Raw genomic sequence first — 20,990 nt, forward strand, 5'->3', positions numbered from 1 at the left:
GTAGACTCGCCTGTACTTGACCATCCATAAAGTATTCGGATACCTTGGCGCCAATATTCCAAGTTTAGGTGCTGGTTGGTATGCCTTGGCGCCAAGGCATCCGAATACTTTACGAACGGTCAAGTAGTAAGGTGTCGAGAAGGGAATTGTTATCGATAAGAGTTACAGGAAAAAGGCAGCTTTAAATACAGTACCAGTACTGTACATGATCGTTAACCACTGTGCACGTCCCATCAACAGTCCGATCACTTCTTTTCGCTGGGAGAAACAGGTTTATCCTAGTCTTGCTCAGAATGAAACACCGCCGCCAGAATTTATATACCCCCAGATGGAAGTAAAAATCAAGCAAAATAGGAATCCATACAAAAAAGCATCTCGCAGGAATCACCAATAGTGAAGGATTTGAAATAATACAAGGTAGTGAAGGAGCTGTAAACCCGGAGTATGATAGTAACGGAGACCCAGAAGCATAAATACATACCTGTAATCTCCTCAAAGCCTCTGGCCTTACCCAAATACGGGATACAAAAGCCTGAACATCCCGCAACCAGTTTTGGATATCAGATACAGAAAATAATTCTGTCGTGGCTTGGGGTCAGGGATCACAGTTCATTCGCTGAATCCAAGTCCGGGTCCATGCTTACTAGAAATTATCTCAATTGTTTACCGGTATGCAAATTACTTAACCCCCCCTCACACACACAATGACAAGCTTCTAGCGAATGCAAATCTCGCTCCCATCCCGGAGTCCGAGAACAGGTGGAAGGCTGATGAGGGCAACCTACCTAGACTACCCAAGTCCCACAGAGCCACCCAAAACAAAAAAAAAACGAATTGCTGCTGCAACTTTCAGGGCTGGGAGTAACACAGTATTTTGAGCATTCAGATAGGATCAGGTTCACGAGATGTCGCCCGAGGGAGATGGGGTAAGAAGGATTTTTTTGCGGAGAGCTCGCTTATACCCGATAGGTAAAATTCACCGGGCAGCAGTACGGTACAGTGCCGGTAGCCATCCGGTGTGGAGAATACAGGGGAGGAACCGTACTCGTAAGTTACTATCCTACTGCACTGTACGGGCAGAGTTTGACCAGCAGGTTTATAACGGTATAGTGGGCATAGTGTACGATATAATGCAATGCGGCAAGCATATCATATGGAATCCTCCGACGTTCAAAAGGAAATCGAAAGGTCAAGTGTAGCTAAATCTGCAATACTATAAAAAGATAAGGCTATCAACTGTTTCACGGTATTCCATACTCAAAAAAGGCACACGCGGCATAATCACTCGTCTGCTATAATAAAAAACAAAACAAAACACGAAAGCAAAGCATTAGCCACTGCTTGTTTGGTAAAAAAAAAAAAATTGCAATGAACGCATAAAAGCATCAAAGCTTCTCACCTCGCCCCGGTATTCTCCCATTCATTGACATTCTCATGTCTCCAGATGCAAAGTAGGACCACTCATTGGTGGCCCATCGAACAACAAGTTCTTTGGCCAATTGCGACATCTCAAAGTACCAAGGGTTGGTTTTGGGATGAAACATACTGACATGCGCATTAACCTCGTCTTGAGCCATGGTATTTGTGCACCTAAACCATCCTTTTCCACCCTTCTGGGGTAATATGCAAAACGTTCGCTCGCCTTTGGCTTTGCCACGGTCTCCGAGTGCGGTATAAAGGTTTGCGAACCCAATACCCTCAATGCTCGACGCTCGTTCTGTTCTCTCCTTGAGTTCTTCGCCCTTCATCAATACACCGACAAATTCCAGATGTGAGGATACCCAACCCCAGCCTTCTCCCAGTTCATCTCGCTTGAAGTAAGCTACTGCACCGCCTGCCGCCAAGACACTCGCTGCGCCGGCGTACGAGACAGCTTTGCCCCACTGTGACCAAAATCCAGGGGTTTCCGGTTCCTTCCCTTTATCCTCATTGGATGGAGGTTGGTTCAAGGCTTTTGAACCTTCAGTTGCCGCACGCGTCGCAAATAATCCAGATGCCAGTGCGCTAACTTGTGATATTGCAGAGGATGCGGTCTTTAGATTTGTATCTGCTCCATGGGCGAAAATTGCGGGGGATAATCCAAGGTAGGGTGTATCAAAGGCAAGAATCCCTTGAATGTATGGGAACATAAATTTCTCTGGGTTGTTGTGACCGGATTTCACCACTTGGTCATCAATAATTGAGAGCAAAGTGTCGGCTGCGACAATACCGCCCATTGAATGTGTGACCAGGACCGTTCGAACCGATGGGTCGATCGTCGGGGACTGCGTGCCAGCGGCAACTTCAAGATCTATCACGCGAGTTTGTAGCCTGGAAAACAATGTTAGAATTAGCTAACCTATGAGAGGTTGTCATGATGACTTGCCATTCGCGGAATCTAGCTACACAGGCCGCAAGGTCGCCTCGGGTCTCGTAACGGGGGTAGACCACTGACTCGATATTCAGCTGTGGGAGCGCATGGCTAACGAGAGCCTTAAGATCCTGGAAAAACAGTTGAGATTAACCTATGTTTGCGAGGGCTCAAAAACATCAAAGGAGAGGTAGAGCTTACAAATGGGAACCTATCGAAGGTATCATCGTCACCCTGGTGATATGATCAGTTAGCTCAAGGCGAGAAAGATCGGTGAACACAATGTTCGTTCTCACTTTGAAGCCATGGATAAAACATAGAAGCAGTGTCTTCTTTTTCATCGTGATCTTTGGGTGAAATCTAGATGCTAGGGGAAACTTCGCTCAGGGGAACGGAGGCTCAGGTCACTCGAGTGGATAAGTGCGGTATAACTACAAGTAGCTAGCGGGTAAAGAGCGGGGGCCGGGCTCAAATAGATTTGTGGCGGAAGGGGTGTGGCGCTTGTCTCACGTGGTGAGATATGAGTATGATATCAGGAGATACACTGTAATAGGGTATTATTGGTCACTTGCAGTAAAATCTCCGCAACCCGCAACCTCCCCGGCCACTCACAGTCTCCCTAGCTAGACTACGACTTGCACAAGTACTCGTACATGGTTACAAAGGGCGGGAAACTAGTGGCGACAAAGTAGGGATTAAGTTATGTTGGTTGATCAATAAATCTTGTGGAAAGAAACGTAGCATTGTACTGTAGATGTCGGAACCCAGACCAGTTGCATCGCTGCTTACCTTCCCCCAGGGACAAAGAATTGGGGATTCTGAAGGGCTACTCGGAGTTACAATCCCAATGGGACTGATCTGTACCAGGCCTAATTTCATGATCCTTGTCTTACACTGCCGTATGATGGAGCACCCTCCTTCCACCGGCAAGATAATTCACCTAGGATACCAGAGTACATGTATCCACTCCGGGCTGCTCATGTCAACCAGGCTTTATTTTTTTCCGCTAATTTTGACTACCCTACCGTATCTGCTCATTGCCCCACAGGATCTTGCTGATCCTTTTTTCTGCCCTTTGTGACCGATCATCCACGAGTACGGTACTCGAGTACAATACGGTAGCCTATGAAGATAAGGACAGCCTAGCACCAGTACAGATCCCACGATACCGTATTTAGCAGCCGCTATCCCTCCCCAAGCTAGCGCTTTGTCAGAGCGGAGATAGTGGACTTCACGAGATTTTAAGGTACCGTATTGTGGCATTGAGGGACTCTTTACTAGTAGACCAGACCACAGCGACATTTATCTTGGCTTACTAATAGTAGGTTAATTCAGTTTAATTCCCAACGTTGTAACTAATAATAGTCGGTTACCGCTAAAACTTGGCATACTAACCGATAGTTTAACAGTCAACACACAACAATTGGTCGTGACATTGTCGCATCATCTACCTTTTTTTTTTTCAAACGACGATAAGGTACCAGTAGCTCGATCAAAACTTGATATTTATTAAATTGGCTTCTATTGTCTTATTCTCCAACTTCCAGTCCATCGTTTAATAGCTTTATATGTACTAGTACACCAGGATAGGTGTTGTTGTTCGGGAGTATTCGTTGCTCAAAGTTGGGTGATCCCGGCATACCGAAGAAGGTTGACTCACGGGTTCCATACCCTTTTTCCTCTGGAAATCGCGTCTGGCTCTGTGGAGGTGAGGGCACCGGCTACTTACGGCATTCCACCATTCTAGACCTCAGCTTCTTACCAAACACCCCCAACAAATCACATCAACATCTGATCACATCATAAAAAATAAATATAAAATTCTCCCTCCTCTGCCTTAAAGTGGCTGCCCCTCCCCCGCACTGAGTTTTCCGGCCCATTGCTACTCTTCTATACATTGTTATACCCAGGTCTTTGAGATAAACCATCACTTTCATCATTACCGAAATGCCTGTTTCAACTTCGGAAAATGCTATCCTCAATACCATCGTCGACCATATCGGGGATACCCCACTCGTTCGCCTTAATCGCATCCCCCAATCCTTGGGAATTAAGGCACAAGTTTTGGCGAAATGCGAGTTCTTTAATGCCGGCGGTTCCGTCAAAGACCGCATTGCAAAGCGCATGATTGAGGAGGCTGAACGTGAAGGGAAAATCAAACCCGGAGACACTTTGATCGAGCCCACCTCTGGAAATACGTACGTCCCCCGTCAACTCATGACCAACCACTAGCTAATATAACCGTCCCATCTATAGAGGTATCGGTTTGGCTTTGGTTGGCGCTGTGAAGGGCTATAGAACAATTATTACTCTTCCTGAGAAAATGTCGGCTGAGAAAGTTTCTGTTTTGAGAGCTTTGGGTGCTGAGATTGTTCGCACGCCTACAGAAGCAGCTTATGATTCCCCCGAAAGCCATATCGGTGTTGCCAAAAGGCTCGAGAAAGAGATCCCAAATTCCATTATCCTGGATCAGTACAGCAATGTCAATAATCCCCTTGCTCACGAACTTGGGACGGCGGAAGAGATTTGGAGACAGACCGGTGGAAAGGTGGATGCTATTGTGGCCGGTGCTGGTACTGGGGGTACGATCAGCGGTATCGCCAGGGGGCTGAGAAAACATAATCCAAAAGTCACTATTATTTGTGCCGACCCCGTCGGTTCCACTCTCGCCCCAGGCGAGATCGACGACTCGAACGCAGGTTACAAAGTTGAGGGTATTGGCTACGATTTTGTCCCAGATGTTCTGGATCAGAATATTGTGGATACCTGGGTCAAAACAGCTGATCGTGACTCATTTATTTATGCCCGTCGCCTTATCAAAGAGGAGGGTCTACTCTGCGGTGGCTCTTCCGGTTCGGCCTTAACAGCTCTTGTCGATGGAATCAAATCCCGCCCTGAACTCAATCAAGAAGGAAAGACAATCGTTATGATTCTACCGGACTCTGTCCGGAATTACTTGAGCAAGTTTGTTGATGACACTTGGATGGAGAACAACGGCTTTATCCCAGCCAAAGAAATTGAGCACGCTCGCGAGACCACGCAATGGCAAGGCGCTAGAATCCGAGATCTCAAACTCAAGCCAGTTGTCACGGTTAGGGCACACGATACCGCTAAGAGTGCCATCGACATTATGACTGAGAAGAGTTTCGACCAGCTTCCAGTCCTATCCAACAGCGGGCAATTAGTCGGTTTAGTTACCTTAGGCAATATTTTAAGTTACATATCCAGAGGCCGCGCTACCAGCAAGAGCCCTGTCCGTGAGCTCATGTTCGACTTCACCAAATTAAAGGAGGTTCTTACCGACCCGAATGAGCTCGGTTCCGTCAAGCCTAATTATAAGGATACCGCAATGCTCTCAACTGAGGATAACGGCATCACTCCCCATTCGACTTCTACCGGTCGGAAGAAGGCCGGGAAGAGAAAGTTTGAAGAGATTACTCTGGATACTCACTTGAGCGCTTTAAGCCGTTTCTTCGAACACAATTCCGCGGGGATTGTCACTGAGAGGTTGAAGGACGGAGGGCTTCAGGTGAAGCATGTTGTTACGAAAGTCGATCTCTTGAGTTACTTGGTGAGGGGGGGTAAGAGGGCTCCGGGCGTTACTGTTTAAAGTTTTGTTTTTGTTTGGGTCTGGGTTTTATTAGTTTGTGTCTGTGTTGAGTTTGGAAGTATCATTATATGCCATTGTGAGATCAAATTTCCCCGTATCATATCGTAAACTTTCCAGAGTTTTCGTGGATTGGCATATCATACTTGAGAGCCAGAATTAAACCCTTGTCCCCTTATGCTATCCTAACGATACAATGGTTTTGTGTGAAGGGTTCATCGCTACTCACTCGTAGAATGAGCGTGCTAAAATATACACCTGGCTGGGGAATAGGGTAGTCCACTTTAGGTAGGAATGACAGACGCGTAGAAATAAGACGCGCCAACACAGAAGGACTAAAATCCCTTTCCTGTGTACGGATTCCCTGCCAATCCATTGTCTTGTTTACACTCGCTAAAACAAGAAACCCATCAAACATAGAAGAACTTTAAGACTAATTTTTATCTTCACCATCACCCAAACCCTCCCAGCTGCTGCAAGATGTCTTCCCCCACCAAACGCCGCCCTGTGCGGCAATCCTCTCAACAATCGACTCCCCGCGCCCGCCGTTCTCCGCGAAAGGAGGCCAACACTCCACTTGCACCTCCTCCTACTGGGTCGGAAATCGGGACATCACCGTTGTTTGCAGGCTCTTCGCCGGCCGTGTCCTCGGATCCCATCCGCACGAGCTCGCCGACTCCACAAGCTAGCCAGACGCTGCCGGTCTCAGGTATCTCGGGTGCTGTGCGGGGGAGGACAATGGATTCAGATCCTTTTGGAGGTTTGCAATGGATTCTCTCAGGTTAATCATAAGGGGCAAGATGCTCATGGGGGGGGTGAATTAGTCTCTTCGCCCCTCCGTTATGCTAGTACTTCGCCATCCAGGGGTGGAAGAACTCCGAGGTCATCGGGGCTCCCTATGTCTAGTGCTAGTGTATTGAGATCCAGGTAAGTTTTGCCAAGGGAGGCTCTACGCATCCGGTCTGATTGCTGATTGTGTTTAGGCACGGTGGAGAAATTGAGGGGAGTACCCCGCTACGCTCTCGCCGTGGAGATCTTCAATTCTCCGATGTCAATGCGACCCCTACTCGCCGTAGGCTCCTATATGTGGACGAACAAGGGATGCCTGTCCGCTCAGGGGCTGGCGGTGGTGATGTAGTTCATCCACTATCTGATGCAGCGACCTATAGCGGTGGACCGACATCTGATTTACCCGATGGACCTCGTCGTCTTATCTGGGGTACCAACGTCTCCGTTGAAGAGTCTACCCAAGCGTTCAACAAGTTTCTCCGTGAGTTTAAGCGGCGGTATAGGATGCGTATGGATGGGGAGTTTGTTGCCCCTGGAGAAGGCGATGAATTGGTTTATGTGGAGATGTTGAAGCAGTTGAGAGAGTTAGGAACTTCAAACATGAATTTGGATGTTCAGAACTTGAAGAGTTTCCCTCCCACTAAGCGATTCTATCACCAATTGCATGCGTACCCACAGGAAATAATTCCTATTATGGATACTTGTGTTAAGGATACAATGTTGGAAATGCTAGAGGGGGCGGGTGCTAGTCGCGCAGAATACGACGCTTGCCTGGAGAGAATTTATAAGGCCAGGCCCTTTAATTTGGAGAAGACTGTCAATATGAGGGATCTCAACCCTGCTGGTAAGGTTCTGACGGGAAATTGGCAAATAGAGATAGCTAAATGTGAGTGACCAGATATCGACAAGGTTATCAGTATTAAGGGACTTGTCATTCGCGTGACTTCAATTATCCCAGACATGAATAAGGGTAAGCCATCCCACCTACTTTACATGGGGGACTCTAATTGTTCCTCTAGCCTTCTTCCGCTGTCATGTCTGTGGCCATACTGTTACTGTGGAGATTGACAGAGGGAAAATCGCTGAGCCTACTGTGTGCCCCCGCGAAGTTTGCAAGACACCAAATTCCATGCAAATTATCCACAACCGTTCCGACTTTTCCGATAAGCAGGTTATCAAACTCCAAGAGACCCCCGATTCTGTTCCTGATGGCCAAACACCCCACTCAGTCTCACTTTGCTGCTATGACGAACTTTGCGATGTAGCAAAGGCTGGTGACCGTGTCGAAGTTACCGGTATCTTTAGATCCGTCCCGGTCCGCGTTAACCCAAGACAGAGATCTATCAAGAGCCTTTTCAAGACTTATGTTGATGTCCTTCATATTCAGAAAGTGGATAAACGCAGGATGGGTCAAGACATATCCACACTTGAGGAGGAATTGGCTGGACAGATTGCCAGTGACATTGATGAAGTCAGGAAGTTGACCGATGAGGAAGTTGAAAAGATCAAGGCTATCGCGGCTCGCTATGATGTCTACGAGCTACTTTCTAGATCTTTGGCACCTAGTATTTGGGAAATGGAGGATGTGAAGAAGGGAGTTCTACTTCAGCTATTCGGAGGAGCGAACAAAACGTTTGAAAGGGGTGGCGCGCCAAGATATAGAGGCGACATTAACATCTTACTTTGCGGTGATCCTTCTACCTCAAAATCTCAGCTGCTACAGTACGTTCACAAGATTGCCCCGAGGGGTGTCTACACTTCTGGAAAGGGATCTTCTGCGGTTGGTTTGACGGCGTATGTTACCCGCGATCCCGAGACTCGCCAATTGGTTCTTGAATCTGGAGCACTGGTTTTGTCTGATGGAGGTGTCTGCTGTATCGATGAGTTCGATAAAATGAATGAGGCTACACGCTCAGTTCTTCATGAAGTAATGGAACAGCAGACAGTTTCTATTGCTAAAGCTGGTATTATCACCACCCTGAACGCCAGAACAAGTTTGTTGGCATCTGCAAATCCCATCGGATCCAAGTACAATCCGAACTTGCCAGTTCCCTCCAATATTGACTTGCCGCCTACGCTGCTCTCCAGATTTGACTTAGTTTATTTGGTACTCGATAGGGTTGATGAGACTCATGATCGTAGATTGGCGAGACATATGTTGGGCATGTACCTGGAGGATAACCCCGAGAATGCCTCGGGCAATCTTGAAATTGTCGTACGTATACTCGCGCTTTTAGCTTGAGATTTCAAAACGGGGACTAACGCAAATGACTCAGCCCATTGAGCAACTCACAGCCTACATCTCCTACGCCCGTCAAAATATCCACCCTAAACTCACCGAAGAAGCCGGTGAAGAGCTCGTGAGAGCCTATGTCGACCTTCGCAAGCTCGGCGAGGACGTCCGTGCAGCGGAGCGTCGTATCACCGCCACAACCCGTCAGCTGGAGTCCATGATCCGTCTCTCGGAAGCACACGCAAAGATGCGCCTAAGCGAGGAAGTAACCATCGATGACGTCCACGAAGCTGTCCGCCTCATCCGTTCCGCCATCAAGGAATCTGCTACCGACCCCGTTACCGGCAGGATAGACATGGATCTTCTCGGTGGCATCAGCAATTCAGAGAGGCGCAGGAAGGGCGACATGAAGAACGCTATCATCGGCCTCCTTGATGGGATGGCGAAGGGTGCTGGCGGGGCTAGGTACAATGATGTCCTTAAGCGCTTGCAGGAGCAGAGCACTGGTATCACCGTTGCCTCAGGGGAATTTGCGGATGCTTGTAGAACTCTGGAGGCGGAGGGGTTGATCAGGGTTAGTGGAGAGGGGGCTAGGAGGGCTATTAGAAAGATTTCGAGCTTTTAGATGGATGGGCTTGAGGTCTTGAATCGATACAACATATCTTGAGGGAGAAAAAAAGGACCAATGGATTGCTGAGGGAGGTTATAACTGAGCGTGTATTTTGTACATGGTTTGAAATGATATCTAGTTTGTGAGGATGGTGTGTAGATTGTATGGTTTGAAATTGGACGGGGGTTCGTTCTGTGCGGGACCTGGCCTGCGATCACCGTTCTCCGACCTTTCTAGGACCTTCCCGAAGGTCTCATGGTGACTTAGCTTTGGAAATGCATATGTCCGATTATCTCATCCCGCTCTATTTACTCTGCTGGGACAAGTCTTGTCACATCGGTTGCACGCCATCACTAAATATCACTCGTGCCTAGTGTTATTTCCGGCCCTCTGTTTTTCCCTCACGGGACCATAATTGAGTGCGGTTTTATTAGAACCAGTATACGGGCATTCAACCTCAAAAATTTATTTTGATATAGCCACCTAGATAGGCCATTAGAGAATACTCCCAATAGCTCAGAAAATATTTTACAGGCTCCAACGACCTCTGTAGCATGTCTTATCTATAAAAATATCAAATATCTAAAAAATTACTTTTTTATATAGAAAAATACTAGAGCTTTCTGGCTACATATAGGTTCTTTGTCTATGTCAATTGTGTAAATAGTTCATATGTTATAAGCTTTTAAAGTCATCATACTTTCTTTAAGAAAAATCAGTTGAATGAAGTATTATACTAAATGAAATTTTAACCAAATTACTTTATTTTTAAATTTTTTTATCATGGTGGAGAAGTTGATTTACTAGAAAGCAAAATAAAAAAGCATTTATCTCAAGAATGGGTTTCTCTGGTTGCCACCCTTCCAACTCATTTTCCCTGCAAAAACCAAAAATGCCCACATACTGCTTCTAATAAAACTACACTCATATCATAGAATGTTTATTTTTTAAGGCAATTCTCATGGATATGTGTTGTACTCAAGGAAATTCCATTAGCTCTCCCAATGCCTACTGGGGTAATGGACACTTCAATTAAGTAAAAGGATTGGGCCAAAACTTTTCGTCCAATCGGCGGCAACAGGGTTGTTGAAACGTAAAGTACCAGGTTAAATTGTTTCATCTGACGATGCAATCGCAACTCCACCACAGCTATAAATTTACTGCCTAGGCAACTACAACTACCTAGAATGAAGTGAAAATTTAGTTAGAAATTCAATAGATATAAGATAATTCTCATGTGAAATTATAGAATAAAAAAATCAATACTTTGTGTACCATCCCATTGCATTTAAAACAGCTGCCACTCTCCTAGGCATAGACTCCCACAACCATTCCAAAAAATCCTCCTTTATATCATGAGTCTAAACCTTATTAAGAGCTTTTGCTAAATGTCTTCTAACAGTTTCTGGATCACCCTTAGTCTCATGAATGACAGGAAAGCACTGGTTTAGCTTTTTGTAACCGGTCCGGGTACTCGATTATTAGTTTTGTTTTATGTTTTGTTTTAAGTATCGCTTTGATACTTGGTTTGTTTTAAGTATCACTTGATACTTAGTTTTGTTTTATGTTTTGTTTTAAGTATTGCTTTGATACTTAATTAGTTTTACCAAAGTGTATTAATTGATACCTTTGATTAGTTTCGTTCATGCTAGATATGAACAGATTTGTGTATTTAAAGACTGCCTGTTTCTATGATAGAAAAGGCAGACTTCGACAGACAGTATTTCAATATACTTGGTTGAATGGTTACTTCTTTGTTCCCCAGTACACCCGTGAAGCCTCCTTTAGTTCTCACCTCTCGCCTCCTCTCTGGAAGAGCAGGCCACCTGCCAACTATCGTATCTATTACCAATAACGTGATTAGCACCTTACAAACACATTACATTTTTTTAACCTCAGCAAGTGGTTAAGAACCTGTCCCCAGATTTAGGCCTGATTAACCTATCGATATTCATCACAGAACGCTAGTGGAGAGAAGCAGCAGAATCACGGCACATTTGGCTTTATCTCAAATCCAACATAGAGTCTTTGATGACCAGGAGTGGGAAGCAAATCCCACAACAAGACCTTACAAGAAAGAACAAACCCTGGTGCCCTGCTAAGCAGCCAGGAGAATCTGCAAACATGGAAGACACACAGCCTTCAGGAGAATTCCCTTCTACTCCAGCAAAGAAGCCTTCCTTTGAACCTCCAATCAACCCCAAATCCAGTAGTGAATCGGACATGGCTAGTACAGGAGGAGGGCCCTCTGGAGGAGGAAAATCTCGGGCTTGGCCTGAAGAAGAGGAAGTACCCGCAGCATTTGAACCTCCTAAGTTTAAACTCCACGTAACGATCCCTCCTTGGATGGTTAGTTCTTAGCGATGAGGAACTATACTTCTCTTCTCTTTCTTCTCTTTCTTCGTCTTACGATAGCGCTAGACCTCTGCCTACATTACCGATAGTACAAGACCTCTGTCTTCTATCGGGAATGCCTATCGTAAGCTTTCTCTAACTCTTCTTCGTGAAGAACTTTTCTTGGTGTAACAATAATGTTGCAATAAAGATAAAGATCATAAAGGTATTTTATATTTGATAAAGTAATAAGTAGGAAAAGTACTTAGAATTCAATCTAATTTTATTTAAACTTGTACCGCCAACACTGGCATACGACGAGCCCCTGCCGGTACAAAGATACCGCTAACCGGTATACCACTAATGTAACAGGTACAGGTACTCGGTTATTGGTTTTGTTTTATGTTTTGTTTTAAGTATCGTTTTGATACTTGGTTTCTTTTAAGTATCGTTTGATACTTGGTTTTGTTTTATGTTTTGTTTTAAGTATCGTTTTAATACTTGGTTTGTTTTAAGTATCGTTTGATACTTGGTTTTGTTTTATGTTTTGTTTTAAGTATCGTTTCGATACTTGTTTTGTTTTAAGTATTGTTTAATACTTGGTTTTGTTTTATGTTTTGTTTTAAGTATCGCTTTGATACTTAAGGAGTTTTACCAAAGTGTATTTATTGATACCTTTGATTAGTTTCGTTCATGCTAGACATGAACAGATTTGTGTATTTAAAGACCGCCTGTTTCTACGATAGAAAAGGCAGACTTCGACAGACAGTATTTCAATATACTTGGTTGAACGGTTACTTCTTTGTTCCCCAGTACACCCTCGAGGCCTCCTTTAGTTCTCAGCTCTCGCCTCCTCTCTGGAAGAGCAGGCTACCTGCCAACTATCGTACTTATTACCAATAACGTGATTCGCACCCTGCGAATACATTACAACTAATCCTAAGCTAACTAAGTCTACAGCCCCGCACCTGCTATCCCCGAGTCATACCCGCACGGAAACTAATTACAAGACCATCAAACAACCCAGTGCCTCTCCCGGTGCAAGTCCGTAGCTCCTCTGGTATGAAGCCAACCAGCACTAAGCGTAGCTGAAGCCGAGCAAAAGACCCACCCAATCAGGTTCCTCGTCTAACAAATATAAAATCACTACTGCCCGGTCTGAACACCCTCCCGCAAAACCTCCACCACAATAGAAAACCAACAAAACAAAGCCAAATATAAACTACAGGCGATATAATGGCAGAGAGGAGGTGACCGACATGTCCACCTCTTGCATCCGCATGCCAGGCCGTCGATCCTATGAACCCACTTTACCAAGTGCCTCTGAAGAGCATAATGGTGAGGAGGACCTGTACCCGCTACCTGTTCCCCAAAACAAACTCATAAATAAAAGAAATACATAGAGGTGGTGACAGACCTAAACGGCCAGTGGGGCCTCTCTCCCACCTGTGGTGCCTTGCCCCCACCCACCATGCCCGTTGCTAAACCAAAGAAACTATACAATTCCCACAAAACCCAGCATGCAGAACCCAAACAAGTCAAACCAGGTGGTCACAACCCATTATCCGCACAGGTGGCCATCAACCATCCAGGTTGTTGAGGAGCTTTGCAGCACTCAGCAGCTTCACACAACAGCCCCATCAGGCTGGAAACACTTAATTAGACCTCGCCCAATCTGATGCATGCCCGACCAGTACTCGCAGATGCCTCTCCCCCCCTAATCAGTCCTCCCTAAGCCCCACACACCAGGCGCCACAGAGCCCATCCAGCCCCCTCAGCCCTTCAGACAGATCAACCATCCACCAGCCACAGGACAGCTATACCTAACCCCATCAGGCAGCCACTGGACTTGGCCACTCTAACAGAGCCACAACCCTCAACTCCATATAGCTGAGGGGAGCCCACCAGCCAAAGCCGGGAGCCACAGAGGAGGTAGCATCAATACCTGAAGGCACCAGCACCAGCTACACCATCCAACCCAGCAGAACCAAAGTCCAACCAAGTCGGGAAAAGGTAAGCAGAGCCAGCCAAAGCCAGCCCCACAGGTCCGGCAACAGGCATGGACTGAACGACAGGCAAGAGGCATTCCCAACTGACGCGACAAGAAGGGGGAGGGCGAACGAACAGAAGCAGACAAATAGAAGGTAGGCCCCACTTACAATGGGTGAAGCCACCAACCACAGACCACAACCGAACCACTCCAACATACAGACAACACGAGTATCTGGCAGCCAATTGTCCCACACCACGCCAGGTAGCAATGAAAACCACACCAGGGGGTAAGATTTTTCAGGGTCAAAGCCATCTCCACCGAGGCGAGGAGGAGATACCAGGCTGAACCACCGTATATGTCACAAGGACAAAACTTCCAAGGGAACGGTAATAAACAACATCGTAGGATTCCGACTGTAGAAACATGTAGTAACGAGGAGGGATGGGGCCAGTGAGGCCCCCTCTCCAGCGGATCGATGCAGCCGGTACGATGCATTGATACTTGGGAAGGTCATTAGTCTCACCCAAGGGCGTTTTGTATTGTGAGAACTATGGACTCTGTTAAAACCCAACAAAAGACATGAGCTGGCCCAAAGAACGACACAGGTGATCCCCTCAAACACCATGTTCAATCCCCCCAATCGAACGCGAAACCTGCAAGTAGATGATAGACAGGAAGCCATAGACATTTTACCGAAAGGGGCTTGTATGCGACCGTGATGAAGGGCTTGAAGTGACAGTATTGTGAGAAGCCATCAGGCGACGAAACGAGAAGCAAACAAGTAGTCCGCCACGCAACACCTAACAGACCTCAATACCAAAGACCTCAGGAACTACTGACCGAACTCAGATATCTCCCCCAGAATCCACGGCATCAAGGCCCATCATGAGGGCGAAAGAAGCGCTCGGGGCGAAGTGATGGCAAGGACGAGGAAAATTACTTAGAATTCAATCTAATTTTATTTATACTAGTACCGCCGATACTGGCATACAACCAGTCTCCCCCACGTCTCATAAAACAAACTTTCTAAAATACACTACCACGGACTATTCCACCTCGCAACTACTCCTCCTGAACATAAATCCAAAAATCACTACCTGCGTGGGCTCACGGGTGCTCGTGACGACTAGCGTCACCCTGGATTTACGTGTCTTCCCACCCCGTTACCCAACCACCACTTCATACCCTCACCCCTATCTGCCTCCAACATAATTTGTCCCACATACTCAACAAAGGAAACATACAGTCTATCCCAACATCCCTCCGTTCTCTTATAATGTAGTCCCAGGTCCAAATACCCCTCGGCCAGAACCACCCCACAAAATGAACAGCGCTCTTCCTTTAACAACCCATTTGGCTTGGCCCACTGCAAAACTACCGACGTTCGAGTCGCGAGGTCCAGCTCGTCCCATTGCTGGTACCGGGAATGCCAAAACCGATCGTGACATGTCCGCAAACATCGGGGCCTTTTCTCAAAGTGTTCGGCGAAGGTGACTCGCTTCTGGCTGGCTGTCGCAGAAATCACAGTGCCACAACAAGGACAGTCATACCGTTGCTGGTCGGGCAAAAAGAACCATTTCTTTGGCATAGTTACCAACCACAGCAGGACACATCCACCTCCATCGTGTTTCTTTTCACACCGGATGCAGGTTGTGGGATCCTGTACTATTGCCGACCAGCCGCCTCTTTCCACCATCAGTATGCCGTCAAAGGGGTTACCTGCCACTACCAACTCCCTGTCCACTGTCTTGACATGCCGGGGAATTCCTAGGCCTAACCACCTGTGACTTACCCACCAGGACTTCTACTGCAATATCACCGAATTCTTATATAAGTCCTCGTCAGCAGGGCGTCCTATAGCATAGCGGGGGCACTCAATCCAGTGGCGTCTGTTATGCTTCCCCTCACAGCTGTCATGACCGACCAAGCCCGTTCCGCTGCGAATTCTCAGCAAAAAGTAGGAATCCATGTGAGTGAGACCACGAAGATGCTGAGGTGCCCTAGGTTCATGAGCATAATACCCATGTCCCTCCCTATCGTGCCAGGAACTCCATTCTTCTTTTCGCAATTCACGGGCCAGGGCCGCATGCCCGATCCCAAAGCTAACCCCTTCCCAAAGCAGAAGGCGCAGTGGACGACCCACGTAGGCCTTAGCTTTTTGGTCTACAATTTCATTGCCGTCAATACCCATGTGTCCCGGAACCCAGCTAAGGCTAACATGGCCGAATTCGTTAAGCAGTGGTGCTATAACTTCTCACAGCTCAGCCGAATCTCCTTCCGAAAACATACCTTCCACTAAGATGAGTGCTAAAGCGTAGTCCAGAAATATATGAACCGGGCGACTCTTGGCCATTTCTTGAGCATGTCGGAGGGCGCAGACAACCGCAAACAGCTCACACTCAACAATGCTCCAAGATGGGGGAACCGAGCACCCGTCGACACAGGTCAAGGCCCCTTTCACAAATACCGCCCATGCCATACCAGCCCCTTCAGAGGACTTGGATCCGTCCATGTATATGACCACATCTGAGGCCTTGCAAAGATCTGTGTATAGTGAATGGTGGCGTGCAGCCATCACCACCTTGCCTTTCCTGATCGTAATTGTGAGGTGGCGGGTGAGCTCCCTGTCTGAGGTCTGCCGATGTACCACCATCCCTTCCTGCTTCCAACCGAGCCGTATCTCACCGAACCATGAGTGGTGATCACAGTAATGGTAGTTAATAAATTGGCTGTAACACCTTTGCTGTAGATACCTTCCTTGGATAGTAACTGGCGGCGTCCCGAACTTGGCTAGCAGTATGTTGTTTGCCAGCTTCATAGGCGTCTGGAAAACTGATTGGAGGCAATCGTTGACGTGGACCAGAATATGTTTCACATACGACCCGTGGTTGGTTACAAATTCAAGTCCGTAATAGATGGTTGTGAGGTAGGCTGCCTGCACCAAGCGGTAAGTCTCCCATGCTCCTAGCCTACCAACACTTCCAAACCTCCTTCCCAATACCGAAATCCTTCTCCTAACACCCAAACCCCTTTCCAACCAGTATTTTACATGAGAAGAAAAGTTAAGAAATACATTAAACCTATACCCAAGAACCCGCAAATCCTCAGAAGGCAAAACCATTTCCCCCAACAACTTCATTCCTCCCCATGTCCTGTCCCCAAACCCAATCCACTGGGTCTTGAGGGCACTAAACCCCTTTCCCCTAGCCGTTGCTATACGCTCGCAGTCCGCAAACATTTCCCCTGCATGGTATCTGGCAGCGTTACAAGAGTCTGCAGCCACCATGATGACCCCGTTATCAATGTATGAGACCACCAATTGTCGGACCCCACGCGAGTAGTGCATTCGTGGTGTGAATATATCTGCTACATAGGCCTCAAAGAGAAAAGAGGAGAGAGGCAAGCCCTGAGGCACCCTTTTGCTGACATAGTAGATCTTGGAGACGCATCCATTAAAGCGGAAACGAATTGACTGACAGGAAGTCCATCTTCGTACCCGCTGACACAGGTTCGACGGACACCCTCGGGCAACCAGGAAGTCTGACAGGAGGTCAACATCAATGTTATCGAATCCTCCTTCAACGTCCATGGACAAAATCAGCTGTTTATAGCCCTCCTTATGCAGTAGGAATTCAAAGACCACCACCATAGCGTCGTGAACCCCCCTCTTTCGGCGAGAACCAAATTGCGTCTCCTCCAGGTCAAGACACTCGGCCAATCTCAGCAGGACCATGCGATCCGCAACCTTTGCCGGTGTTGGGAGGAGGTGTATCATTCTCCACGACTTGATGATATCGTATCTGGGCTTGTCAATCTTTGGTATGAGCACTACCTCTGCCCAATGCCAATCCGGAATATCGTGACCCAGCCCGTAGTCAACCAGGCATCGCAAAGTTGTTGTATCCCTCTGCTTCCAGAATCGTATGAAAGGGTATCAGATATTATCCTCACCTGGACCCATGTTTGTAGGGGACCTAGCAAGGGCAATCTCCATTTCCTGAGCACTGTTTATATCAATCATGGAGTCTTTCCAAGGGACAGGATCACCAGGGGATAACTGTTGTGCAATCAGGTCGCTGATGTCAGAATGTATTGTAGCGTAGGACCTATCTGGTCAGGCCATGGAGGGAAGCGTCTGCTTGGCTTCCAGTTTCCATGCCAGCTGAAAAATGTCCGGGTCCTGACTCTCAGCTATCTTGGTCCTGATGTGTTCAAACCTGGCCCTTAACAAGCAGGCCCGGTACACATTCCTGACCAGTTTGTAGTCCTCCGTCTGCTCCGCCTTGCACTTGGAGTATCGTTGTAACCGAGCCACATCCAACCTCATCCTGTCCAACTCCGGTGTCCACCACTCGCACCGACCTCTGCCAATGGAGGCCCGTGAGAGTGTATCCACCACACGCTTCACACCCTCCCACAACTTCTCATCTCCCACCTCTTTAAGGGCATCTAACTGCTTCCCAACCTTTTCCCAAACTGCTTTTTTCCAAGCTGGCCTCCGACGCATAATGTTGTCAGGGAGGTCCACCTTCAGCTTCAGGACTTGAGCACTATGCTCACAGCCAGCAGCGTCCATGTATTGATGTTGGACATAGGGTGTCCGGTGAAGGCAAAGGTCAATTCTGGAAACATTTCGAAAGGTAGGCACCATTGGGGGAACCATGTTCGTATCGTGTGTCAGGGCCGTGAACCACTGTTTCACCCACCGTCCGCCCGTATTGTTGTGGTCCGCGTTGGGATCCCAGTCTTGATGTCTGGCGTTGAAATCCCCAAATGCAATGTCAGGTTCCCCAAGCTCATCCAACCATCGAGCAAACTGGTCTTTGGTATAGCCGGGTCGAAAGTAAACTCCAGCAAGTACCTTCTTTGCCCCTTTCTCCCAATACCCAATCTGAGCACTACTTCCTCCATGCCCTACCACCTCAAACAGCTCACAAAGGTGGGACCGAACAAATACCTCATCGCCTGACCCTTCAACAAAAGAAAACAAATCTTACCCATCAACATCTACTGGTACATGTTGTCCTTCCCGATCAACAGGCGGTTCAATAACAAACATCAAATCAATAAAAGAAAACAAATCAAATACCAGCGCCCGATTCCGACTACTCCTCCCCACGTTTAATGCCATTGTTGTAATAAGCATTAAAAGGAGGCCTCGACTGATCCACTTGGGCCGCAAGGGCCAGAGGCATAAGCAGAGCCGGTATTCGGATCCCGGGCAATCCAACTTGTTTCCTCATCACGGGGCTTGGTGGTGGTGCCAGCTTTTGCTTTCAAAATTCCACGTGGCGGGGAGGGGGAAGGCCGTACCGGTTCCTTACCCTTGGCCTTTTCCGACTTATGACGGGGGGCCTCATCTTCCTCATCACTGCTGATCTCTACCAGCCTAGGTATTGTGGACCTCCCACGGCTGTGTCTTCTTCTCCTTCCATTCCCTCCTGCCCCCCTACCCTGTTGTTCCGGTTTTCCGATGGCTTTCTTGGCGGGTCGTCTTGGTGTGGCTGCTACTTGTCCAGCAGACGAGGAGGGAGGAGTTGGGGATGACGATTTGATACCTGGGCATCGCTCATATCCTGTGAAGTGGTCCATCTGGTCGCATAACCAACACTGTCGCCTGGTATATCCACAGGCCTGACCGACTCCCCCGGGACAAGCCAGCTTGCTGCACATGTGCTCCTGAGAGAAATGTTCTTCGAAGCAGAATCGGCACCAAGGGGGGCGGCCACATGTCGTCTCGTAGTGGCCAGTTTCCAGGCACTTACCACATACCTTAAGGGGGCGATGCTCTTCAAAGATCCTGACATTGCGGGCACCTCCTCACAACCAAATCTTTCCCTCCCCCAGCCTTTCCTTAATGGCCTCATTGTTTTCCACCACAAATTGGATACAACAGCTTGTAGTATTGGCCTGCCTCATGGCGTGTATGGATCCCATAGTGTCTGGCCGGGAAACACTAACTACACCAGTATTGAATTGCTCCAGATCAGTGAGAAGGCCATCAAAAGCTGCGCTTTCAGTCCATCCTTCTACCCTCCAAATCGATCTCCGTCCTGTGTTAGCAAGCGGGACACCAGAAACAAAAATCTTCACCTTTTCCGGGTTTTTCTGGAATTCAAACTCCCGGAGTGACAGTTCTCTTAGCAGATCGAGCCTAGCCTTGTCCAACTTGTTGCCTAGTTCTGTCACGGAGTGTGCCGTCAATGTCAGGAAGATGTATCCGATTTCCGGTTGGATGTGTCCTACGCGAATATAAGGAGCATTTCCCCGAATCTTTCCCTGATTGGAAAAGGTTACATTGATTCGATTCTGGATTGTCTCAATACCAACGCCTTCTGGCAGGGCAACTTGCTTCTGCGTGGCGAAGCGCATGGTGATGTGCCTCCCTCTAGCATCCGGGATTGGCGATGAGTGCGGTGGTGGTAGTACTGAGTTTAGTGGGTCTGGGGGCCTCATTGGTACCCGATGGTATTCCTGTCTTGTCTGGGCCACAGCTCCCGTGATACAGGCCAGGGCTGCTGGCCCGGACTGAGCCATCATAGCAATAGGTGTCGCATCCTTTGGAGCCGATTCCTGTTTATCACCCTTCCCCTGAGTCTTGGCCGGGGTCGCCTTCTCTCTTTTGTAACGTGTTCGCAAGGTGCTAGTCACGTTATCGGTAATAGATACGATAGTTGGCAGGTGACCTGCTCTTCCAGAGAGGAGGCGAGAGCTGAGAACTAAAGGAGGCTTCGAGGGTGTACTGGGGAACAAAGAAGTAACCGTTCAACCAAGTATATTGAAATACTGTCTGTCGAAGTCTGCCTTTTCTATCGTAGAAACAGGCGGTCTTTAAATACACAAATCTGTTCATGTCTAGCATGAACGAAATTAATCAAAGGTATCAAGCGATACACTTTGGTAAAACTTCTTAAGTATCAAAGCGATACTTAAAACAAAACATAAAACAAAACCAAGTATCAAACGATACTTAAAACAAACCAAGTATCAAAGCGATACTTAAAACAAAACATAAAACAAAACTAAGTATCAAACGATACTTAAAACAAACCAAGTATCAAAGCGATACTTAAA

At 47.4% G+C, this 20,990-nt stretch overlaps 3 protein-coding genes; 2 read left to right on the forward strand and 1 right to left on the reverse strand.

Moving 5' to 3' along the window:
- Positions 1-958: 958 nt before the first annotated feature.
- GSTUM_00006908001 (uncharacterized protein) lies at positions 959-2,691 on the reverse strand (the record flags this gene model as incomplete). XM_002839035.2 has 6 exons in its annotated part: positions 959-1,289; positions 1,400-2,310; positions 2,362-2,381; positions 2,431-2,481; positions 2,552-2,584; positions 2,647-2,691. 6 exons carry the CDS (start codon positions 2,689-2,691, stop codon positions 1,282-1,284), a joined length of 1,068 nt encoding a protein of 355 aa, XP_002839081.1. The 3' UTR covers positions 959-1,281.
- A 1,515-nt stretch (positions 2,692-4,206) lies between these two features.
- On the forward strand, positions 4,207-5,960 carry GSTUM_00006909001 (uncharacterized protein; the record flags this gene model as incomplete). XM_002839036.2 has 3 exons in its annotated part: positions 4,207-4,548; positions 4,607-5,642; positions 5,715-5,960. Exons 1-3 carry the CDS (start codon positions 4,298-4,300, stop codon positions 5,958-5,960), a joined length of 1,533 nt encoding a protein of 510 aa, XP_002839082.1. The 5' UTR covers positions 4,207-4,297.
- An 895-nt stretch (positions 5,961-6,855) lies between these two features.
- GSTUM_00006910001 (uncharacterized protein) lies at positions 6,856-9,738 on the forward strand (the record flags this gene model as incomplete). XM_002839037.2 has 7 exons in its annotated part: positions 6,856-6,884; positions 6,941-7,590; positions 7,645-7,716; positions 7,766-8,061; positions 8,134-8,155; positions 8,219-8,961; positions 9,023-9,738. The coding sequence occupies 7 exons, from the start codon at positions 6,856-6,858 to the stop codon at positions 9,602-9,604; spliced, it is 2,394 nt and encodes a 797-aa protein (XP_002839083.1). The 3' UTR covers positions 9,605-9,738.
- Positions 9,739-20,990: the final 11,252 nt, after the last annotated feature.

Source organism: Tuber melanosporum (genome assembly GCF_000151645.1).
Source record: "Tuber melanosporum whole genome shotgun sequence assembly, scaffold_3, strain Mel28".
NCBI classification, from domain to species: Eukaryota; Fungi; Ascomycota; class Pezizomycetes; order Pezizales; family Tuberaceae; genus Tuber; species Tuber melanosporum.